This window comes from Zea mays, chromosome 10 (genome assembly GCF_902167145.1).
Source record: "Zea mays cultivar B73 chromosome 10, Zm-B73-REFERENCE-NAM-5.0, whole genome shotgun sequence".
NCBI lineage: Eukaryota > Viridiplantae > Streptophyta > Magnoliopsida > Poales > Poaceae > Zea > Zea mays.
In genome coordinates, this window is record NC_050105.1 from 74,101,430 (window position 1) to 74,110,773 (window position 9,344).

At 41.7% G+C, this 9,344-nt stretch overlaps 2 protein-coding genes across 2 annotated transcripts; one reads left to right on the forward strand and one right to left on the reverse strand.

Annotated features, from left to right (window-relative positions):
- Positions 1–1,754: 1,754 nt before the first annotated feature.
- On the forward strand, positions 1,755–5,002 carry LOC100191215 (uncharacterized). The gene is made up of 10 exons (NM_001136649.1): positions 1,755–1,903; positions 2,010–2,179; positions 2,284–2,348; positions 2,528–2,568; positions 2,762–2,850; positions 2,927–3,040; positions 3,184–3,261; positions 3,518–3,583; positions 4,361–4,441; positions 4,526–5,002. Exons 1-10 carry the CDS (start codon positions 1,759–1,761, stop codon positions 4,637–4,639), a joined length of 963 nt encoding a protein of 320 aa, NP_001130121.1. The 5' UTR covers positions 1,755–1,758; the 3' UTR covers positions 4,640–5,002.
- Positions 5,003–5,615: 613 nt separating this feature from the next.
- Positions 5,616–8,947, reverse strand: LOC100193301 (uncharacterized). The gene is made up of 8 exons (NM_001367019.1): positions 8,569–8,947; positions 8,384–8,466; positions 6,826–6,834; positions 6,651–6,745; positions 6,474–6,547; positions 6,345–6,395; positions 6,123–6,205; positions 5,616–6,000 (listed from the first exon to the last, which is right to left on the reverse strand). The coding sequence occupies exons 1-8, from the start codon at positions 8,862–8,864 to the stop codon at positions 5,819–5,821; spliced, it is 873 nt and encodes a 290-aa protein (NP_001353948.1). The 5' UTR covers positions 8,865–8,947; the 3' UTR covers positions 5,616–5,818.
- Positions 8,948–9,344: the final 397 nt, after the last annotated feature.

Genomic DNA, 9,344 nt, shown 5'->3' on the forward strand with positions numbered 1-9,344 from the left:
AAAACCCGAAATTTTAAAAACCCGAATTACCCGACCCGAAAATTTCGGGTAACCCGAACGCCCACCCCTAGCAGAGCGGCAGCCCCTGTCGCTGAAGCTTTCTTCTGTGGCATGACTAAGGTCAGTGCTTGCCGAAGGTGGTCGAAAAGGATTCATCGGAGGTGGGCGCCAATGTTGGGGACTTGTTCTCAAATGCTATGAGTTAAGAACAAGGCAACACAAAAAAATGTCAAACGTTAATGCCCTTCGTCCTCCGAGACATTATTTCCCTTAGGATATAATGATCTTCAGACGAAGGTCATGAAGGACATACCTTCATCATTGCAATATGCGATAATAAAAGGAGAATCATATAGAATGTAAGAGATAACATGAATAATTATGTAATATTATCAGCTCATTTCTATTTTATTATCATGGACAAATAGAAATGATATCACATTACAAGTGTACCTTCGGCTTGATAGAAGGTAAAAGAACGAGTGTGACGCACGAGCAAATACAAGTCAGCGTGAACAGTATGGGAGCACTGTTCATCTATTTATAGGCACGGGACGCAGCCCATGTAAAATTACACTCATGCCCTTTACATTTACTAATGACTCTATAGTGATCCATCGAGGTCTAAATGGTCTTTTCCCTTTTAAGTCGGTTCCCTTTTCTGCTGTCATGCCGAAGCTCCCTTGCTCGTAACTTCGGCGCTACGTCAACCTTCGTATTCTTTGTGCTTCTTACACTGTGGTTCTGATCCGAGTCCGAAGGTACCTGTTCATGTATTATACTCCAGAAATATCGTTAAATTATGTTTTTGAGAACCTTCGGAAGACGAAGGCACCCAACAAAAGGCTTTTGAAAATCTCTTGCTTTCAACCGAAAACTTTCTTCGAGATTCCGGATTTTTAAACAATAGGCCATCATCTTATCTTCCATGCATATCCACTTTTTGTTGACTTATTACGAGCATCAAGTCTCCTATGACTCAGATGCAGCGTATGCCAAGGGTAATTGATATAATCGTACTCGACAAAAATATTTGAAGTAGGAAAATGTATTTATAACATATATCTAAGTGCCCCTTCTTAGATATAAGTTATAAAATAGAATAAAATATAGCGACTAAAACTTAGTCTCTAAAAACTAAACACTTCTTAAAAGTAGTTCTAAGCTGATATTGATTCTTTGGCGACTGATTATGTACAATAAAAGAAGTTATGAATCAAAATCTATTTTAAAGCTAATTTGAAAACCCTGTTTTTTTATGGGTTTTTTATTTTTTTTAAAAAAAATAGTTAATTTTCGCTTGGGAAAATAGAAGCCTATCTTTAAAATGGACTTTTTAAACTAGCCCTTACATATCTTTTTTATATAATCAAATGCGACTGTTACTTTTGAACGGATGGAGTAATGAATTTTAAAAGTAAAATATTTTATAATTTGAGCACTCTTAATTACAATTATTTATGCCAGTGGCCTAAAGTCGACGCGCGGCTCGCGCCTGCGTTTCTACTTTCTAGCATCTCTGATTCGGCAGGAGATAATTAAATTTTTGCCGCTCACAATATTATCTTCTTGTTATAATTATCACTGTGTCTATAAATTATGAGTCCTGCTTAGTTTATAAAATGTAGGTCTAATGACAATTTTATAAACCTTTTTATTATTGATGGCAGAATCTCTCGATTCGGCAGTATGCCAATAGAATTGACAAAGCTTAATGATAGCCACACGGATCAAGCAGCACTCACCAAACCACATTTGATGGCCACATCACCCCTGAGCTGCTTCTCCGCGCGTCCCAGACCCAGATCTCCGGGCACCGCCGTCTGGTTGCTTCCGGCCGCCGTTCTCCTCCTCCTCCTCAACCGGTGGTCGCACATGGCCTCTTACCCTTCTGTCTCCCCTCGTAACGACCCCTCTTAAACCATCCATTCCTTTGCAGTTTCTTGATTTCCACCAATAATTTGTTCCAGTCGTGAAATCTCGCCCCCCTTTCCTGGTTTTTGTGTCAGGTGGCTCCGGCTCGGTGCAGGTCGGGCGCGCCGAGCTTTACTCGAAGATGGCGCGTGACCTCGACGAGCGCGGCGCGGCGTTCCTGAAGGGCGGCGAGACGTCGCAGTCGCTCACGCTCTCGGACCTCTTCGACACCGCAGATGACGGCGCCGTCGTACCCAGGCTCAAGGTGCGGGCTTTCTTCACCAGCCCCGTGTCCTGCTCGTCACGCTGGTTGACATGTAGCTGGTTGTGGCTTATGATGGTGTCGCTGAACTGAAATGTGCTTGGCAGGCCGCCGACCCGCCAGTGCGCGCGAATGTGCTCTATATGGACCCCAAGTTCGCCGCTGTGATCTCGTGAGTGGTGACCTTTGCCAAAATCCGCAGGCAACTTGCTGTTAATTGTTCCTGAAGCGATGCTCTCTCCTTACAAGGGAGAAGAACTAAGTTAGCCCGTGATTGGTCAGATGGCTGTATAAGTTCCTTTGGGAGGTCAGGTCAGGGCAGTGCTCATTCAGTATGTTTTGGGCTTGCAGGAAAGCTGTAAAGGACGTGTTTCTTCCTTATTTTGACCAAGGTACAGCTTCTATGCTATGGCATCCATACATGTACAACTGTAGAATTTTCACCTGCTGAATTCATGGCCTGACATTTAAATGATGCTAAATAGAGTTGTCACTTACCAGTTCAGTTGCCTGCTGACTGATTGGTTAGTGTCACAGAAACCGACAGCTTTTTTGAGCACTTTGCTTGGTTGATTTGTTTTGCAGCTATCTGGTTCCAAAATACGAGCATGTATCACTTCAGCATGTTTCATGCCTCCCATCACTTGGAGCCCATTGTAGCAACTGAGGATGAGGTGAGTGCACCCTCTGATTGACGTGAGCATGGCAGTTGAAGTTTTCACTGACATATCTATATGTGATATCTTTGAGATTGAAGCCGAAGTGGAGGCAGTAAAAGGTGTCACCAAGAATTTGTGTCCGCTTAAAATTGTATTGGACAGAGTGGTTTTGACCTCAACCGGTGTGCTTCTTGGCCTGTGGCAGGTTTTGATCTCAAGAGACCCTGTTCTGTATGATTTTTTTCTGATTGATATTAAGCTCATGTAACCTTAGTTTGCAATCCTCTACCCTGAGTTCCTGAGAAGTATTCAAACTGAAATATAGGTAATGGTATTTGGTGTGTTTAGGTTGAATCTGGTACTGATCCTGCAGAAATCCGCTCAAGATTGAGAGAAGCTCTTCCTCGTGCACCTCAAAAGCAACTGGTATGAGCAGCTCAAGATTTGATATAACTGTTAACATCTGCCTAACTTGACTTTTATACCAACGCCAAGAGGTAGCATTATCTTGATAAAGAAACATCAACAAAACATCTGCCGAACAAATTAATTTTGGTATCTGGCTGAATTTATTGTTCAAATATAGTGGTGCAGTACGTGGTTATTGTACAGATGGCTATTTACATAATATCTTGCAGATTTCAATTAATCTGTCACCTGACCTGATTTTTTTTTCTGACAGTATGACCCTGTTCTGCTTCACACCTCGTTTGCACGAATTCTGGGACATCCCAGGCTCCCTAAAGAGGTATCTCAATTCTATCTTTCCATCAATGTTAAGGCTTGTTTTATTTTTTGACAGTTAAACTTGCAAGCTTTGATCAAGAATATGTTAAATTATACTATATATGTTAGTGTACTAAAATTGCATCGATAAATTTGTGTTCAATCCTCAAAGTATTTTTAGGATGGTGTTGATTTTGCAACAATTGACAATATATTGTTATTTAAGAGAAAGTAGAGGTACAGATATAATTTTAAATACTACCACCTTCCAAAATATGCTTTACATTGACGGCATATATAGTATTTGGTCGCTAGAAGATGTTTACATTCAAACTACTGTGCAGCTAAGTTCTTAAGTAAAACCACATAATAAACCCACAGACTAGGATTCAGAGTCTGTCCAGAAACCTCTGTGGCTCTGTGCAGTACTGCAGAGGCATTATAAAGTTACTGATATGGAAGGCTGCCCTCCCATTCTAGCCCACATGCCAGTGACACTTAATGCCTCTGCAGTACTTCAGGGGATACGAGTCTGTTCAGAACTGCTGTGGCTTATAGATAATGTTTCCTCTTTATTTTGCAACTTAAGGATGCATAATCAAATGTAAATTTTAAACACTTCATCTTTTTTTTTTGAGGGCAACTTTCTTCATCTAATTTTATCTACATGATAGTGCATGGAAGTACAGTAATCATAGAGCAGATAATGCAGTCGTACCTTTTGGATGTTTGCTTTGGTACACCCTTCAATTGTTTATCGTTTAATCTCGTGTGACACTACATTTTCTGTACCTTGTAGCAAAGTGCATCATCGTTTGATAATGTCAAGTTCTTCCATGAGCTAGTTGCTCAAATTAATGAGAAGATCTGTGGCTTTCAGGTAGACTTCTTGTTGCTCGTATCCATGAATTGGTTGGGTGCAAACATAGCATGCACAATTACCTGTTTATCATCACTGTTTCAGGCGACGATATCAGAGCTATGGTATGTCGAAGAGTACGATGTTCTTGCATTGGCACTGAATGGAAAGATGAAGGTGCGGAGGCTCCACCTTGGCTGCAATCGTCAGGGCATCTGAAGCTAGAGAGGTCATGGAAACGGGAAAGGATTAGGAGATGCACAGCCACCAAACAGACTTTTTTCGCTTGCATGTCTCGCCGAAAGGGCCACCTTGGTACTGCCCAGCTGAGCGAGATGTGCTACAATCTGCCTTTACATACCGAGAACTGACAAGTTATATTGACCTAGACTATCTTCAGCAGATTATCTATCATCATTTCTATATTCAAATTTCACTTTACGAACATTAGTCTATAGTACAGAATAAACTGTTGGACACAGACTAATGTTTATGTAGGAACAGTATGCATGTTTTAACAATATATAATACAATTATTTGAGCACAACAACTATTAAAGTGATGTTTGGTTCAGACATTGTTAAGGGAATGGTAATGAAATCTCTTACTGGCGGTAATGGTTACTAGTTATAATTGGATAGGATAGTAGTACCTCATACTATTAGAAAGAGCTTAACCAAACAAAAGTATTGGTATTTATTATCCCATGTAATCTAGCAAACCAAAGTACTACTAGAAAGAGTTCAACCAAACAAAAGTATTGATATCTATTATCAACCAAACAAAAGTATTGATATCTATTATCCTATATAATCCAGTGAACCAAACACCATCTAAACCAAACAAAAGTATTGATATAATCCAGCGAACCAAACACCACCTAAGTCCACGTAATGCAATTAGGGGTAAGTCCACGTAATGCAATTAGGGGTAAGTCCACGTAATGCAATTAGGGGTGGTGATGGATCATAATCTAAATGTTTTTTCACAAAATAGAAAGACCTTAAATATATTTTAATTTAAAAATGAATAGAAATAGAGTGATACTTAAAACTTATATTATAAAATTTAGACCTCATCGTCACCCATAAATGCATGCAACTTATGTTCAGGTTCTGTTTTCAATTATATAATAACACTGCACATGCTCATCGACGAATGAACTAAATTTCTAACATGGTGTCGACTTCTGCAGTGACATCAAAGGTTAGTAATACCTTTCTGTGAGGCTAAAATACAACATCACATTGTCCTTTCGAGTCGGGTAAATACTGGCTTGCCAATAAGGCAAGGAGGGAACTCACAAAACGGCAAAAAAAATCAGGAATACAAAAGGGGGAGAATATGAAGACAAAAGAAACGAAATAGAAACTAATTTACACGTTGCTAATCTAGTATCTATTGCCCAGCGAGCTTCACAACCTCCGACGGACTTCCAAGCTTAGCCACCTCTGATGGGCCTTCTAATTTTCTCAAACCATCTTCACAGTAATTACTAATGTCAAAGTTGGTGACTGCATGAACACCCCGAAGCTCGATCGCTGCAATGTCATAAGCTTCTGCTGCCTCTTCTTCAGTTTCTGCAAACCGATATCAATTTCAATTAAAGATAACTGCATCAGCTGACAGTTGCTTTCTAGTTGATAGAAAACCTTTGGAAATCCCACAAGATAGACATGGTATATTACAGCACTTCACTCACCAAAGGTCCCAAGGTAAATGTCTTTGGTGTCTCTACTCTCACCGATCCTACCAATTCTTGCTTGCCATTTACCATCCTTCCGTCTATTGGTAAAAAAAAATATGATTAGAGAAAGTTGCAAACTTGCAGACAACTAAAACTTCCCTAGTTAAAAGCAACATAAAAAACAAAGGAAGCCAAATGATTATTTTGTTTGTTCATTTAGCAAAGCAGGAATAGCACCTGGTTACACCCCGGTATGATGAAGTACCTCTTGAGAAACAACTGCTTTGTCTGTAATAAATAAACCATAACAATAAAATAATCAGCACATTACTAGTACAATATAATTTTCTTGACTGTAGCACTGACCTCCTTATGTAGGCCACAAATTCATCTTGGGACATGGTCTTCATAACCTCAATTTCTTTCTCATAATCAGAAATCTGATAACACGTAACAGATATTAATGCAATTTACTTCTGTTCTCGAACAAGAAACACCAGTTCCTAGTGCATCAGTAAGTGCTAAGCAACATGTGATTCTTACATTGAAGTTCAGTTTGGTGTTTGGCCCTGTGCCCCAATATTTAAGGGCAGCCAAATCATGTGCCTTTGCAGCCTGCTCTTCATCGACATAGCTGCCTGTAATGCCAGAAAAGAAGTTAAAACTCGAGCAGTTCTTGTGTTCCAAATGAGCCCCTTCGATGAATAGCAATACTCACCTAAGTACACTGAAGACCACAACAGCAGCCAAGAATGGAAGTCAGGCCCAATGCACAACATTAAATGAAGGATCAGCTAAAGAAGAGAGAAAATTTGAGGACTACTGGACATGTAAGCTTTCAGGTGTTGATGACTCTTTGGCCAAATATTTACATGGGCATCAGATAAAATCATGGACCATCATATAATGCATTTTTAAGCATAACACTAGTCATGATAATCCATTCAGTAATACAAGATATATGGCTACCTGATGCATCCATAGGTACTAACTTTGTTAACCCAACATTAGTACTATCCTAGTCCCATGATCTACCTCCACCTTTTCAACTAGAACTATTATAGGAAATACTAGGTGACTTGCTGATCATTCGTTTGTGTATTGAAATCATGGAGTGACAATTAATTAAGACACCTTGAAAATAGGCCAGGAATAAGATTTCAGTTATATTTCACTGATATCTTAGTAACCAGGAATTAAGACACCTTGCTGACCATTCGTTTGTGTATTGCTGCAAAAAAGGAAACGTAATTTTGGACTATTGATCTCTTAGTAACCAGGTTCCTAGATCGACAGGGTCGAGGAATGGGAAAAGCAATTTTCCCCGTACGGGAAAATTGCTTTTTTAAGTCGCTTGTCGTTGCCGCTCGCCAAAATACCCTGCCATTTGTCGTACTCGCTTAATGGCCCCACTTAAGTAGCACGTAGTAAATAAAATACCCCAGTATACCTATTCACATGTTTTCTATAGATCTGATAATTCTAAATGCCAATTTTACCCTCTGCTGCATTCTCGCGTCCTCTGCATCTGGTCGAGTCTAGAGCGGCAAGCTACTGGAGTACAGCAAAAATACCAACTATACGTACAAGTAGTAGCAGCATAACTGGCAACTATGAATGCAGCGCCTTCTCACAAGTGCATGCACAATTATTTTTCCCTAGCAGATGGATGTGATGGTTTCTATTGTGTACACTAAATTGGATTTGATAACTATTACGTACAGCAAATTGGGGAAAGCACAAATTGTAAACAGAACTGCCATCCGGCATAGGCGCATGGCAGCTCGACGGCCGGCTGCGGCTAGATGCCGACGAGAGTTGACGCGGCACTGGGCAGCGGGATATGAACAGCCGCACATCGAGAATGCACAATTATTAGATCTATAAAAAAAACATGTGAATAGGTACACCGATATGTTATCTACTATACGCTGCTTAAGCGAGGCAATTAAGCGAATGCGACGAATGGCAGGGTATTTTGGCAGGCGACAAAAACAAGCGACCTAAAAAAGCAATTTTCCGTTACATGGTGGGAAAATTGCTTTAAAAATGATTTTAACAATATGCGGACAAGATTGTTCCAGTGTTCCTGGAACGGAACGTTTCCGGAACAAGGATCGTGGACAAGTTCCATGTTTCCAGTTTCTTGTGTCAAAAGTAATAGTGTGCACATGTCATCGTCATTCCTAACTAAACCGCATCAACGTTCTAGCCCAAACATTCAGATGGTTTTACAGTGAGCTAGAGCTCGGATCCGAGGTTGGTAGGGTACATACCGTGCTTGCCCTTGCGCTTGCGGCCTTCGACCTGGCTGGTGTTGTCCCAAAGGTGCGCCTCGTACTTGCCGCTCCACTTGAGCCTGCCCCGGAACCAGAGCAGCAGTGCACGCCCAAATCAAACCAGAGCACAACCTCAAAGTCAAAGCCACTGAAAGGCGGGCAGAACACCGCCGTGCTCGTACCTGGTGACGCCGTGGAAGCGCGACGACCGCGGGGCAGCGTACTTGCGCATGGCCTCCGCCACCAGCTTCCCTCCCCCGCCTGCGCTGGCGGCCCCGGCCCCGGCCCCGGCCGGCCTCCTCTCCTCGCCGCCGCCGACGACGGCGAGCTGCTTGTCGAGCGCGGCGATCTCGCCGCCCGCCTCCGCTGCGGCGGCGGGTTCGCCGGAGACGGCGGGCGGTACCGGGGCGTCCCCGTGTCGCTCCTCCTGCGGGAGATGGGTGGGACCCGCCGGGGATTGAGGGTGGACGGTGGCCATCGCCGTGGGTCGGTCGCGCTGTCTTTCGCGAATCTTCAAGTGCTCGCGTCACGATTTCGCAAACCCTAGTTCTGGTCCCTGGAGATGGATGGAGTGCAGGTCCGGTCCGGGACGAGCGCGACCCCACTATCCACTATGACCCCACTATCCACTAGTTAATAGTTATTGACTAAAAATTAAGGGTGTTTGAATGTATTAGAGATAATAGTTAGTGGCTAATATTAGCTAAAGATATCTAAACACTCTAGCTAATAATTTAGCTATTAGCTATTTAAACTAAGGGGATGTTTGAATGCACTAGAACTAATAGTTAATTGGCTAAAAAATTACTAGTTGAATTAGTTAACTAACAAATAGCTAGGTAACTATTAACTAATTTACTAAAAATAGTTAATATCTGTACTATTAGATAGGGTATTTGGATGTCTTCAACTAATTTTAGCCACTAACTATTAGGTCTAGCACATGTTGGCGCCGATC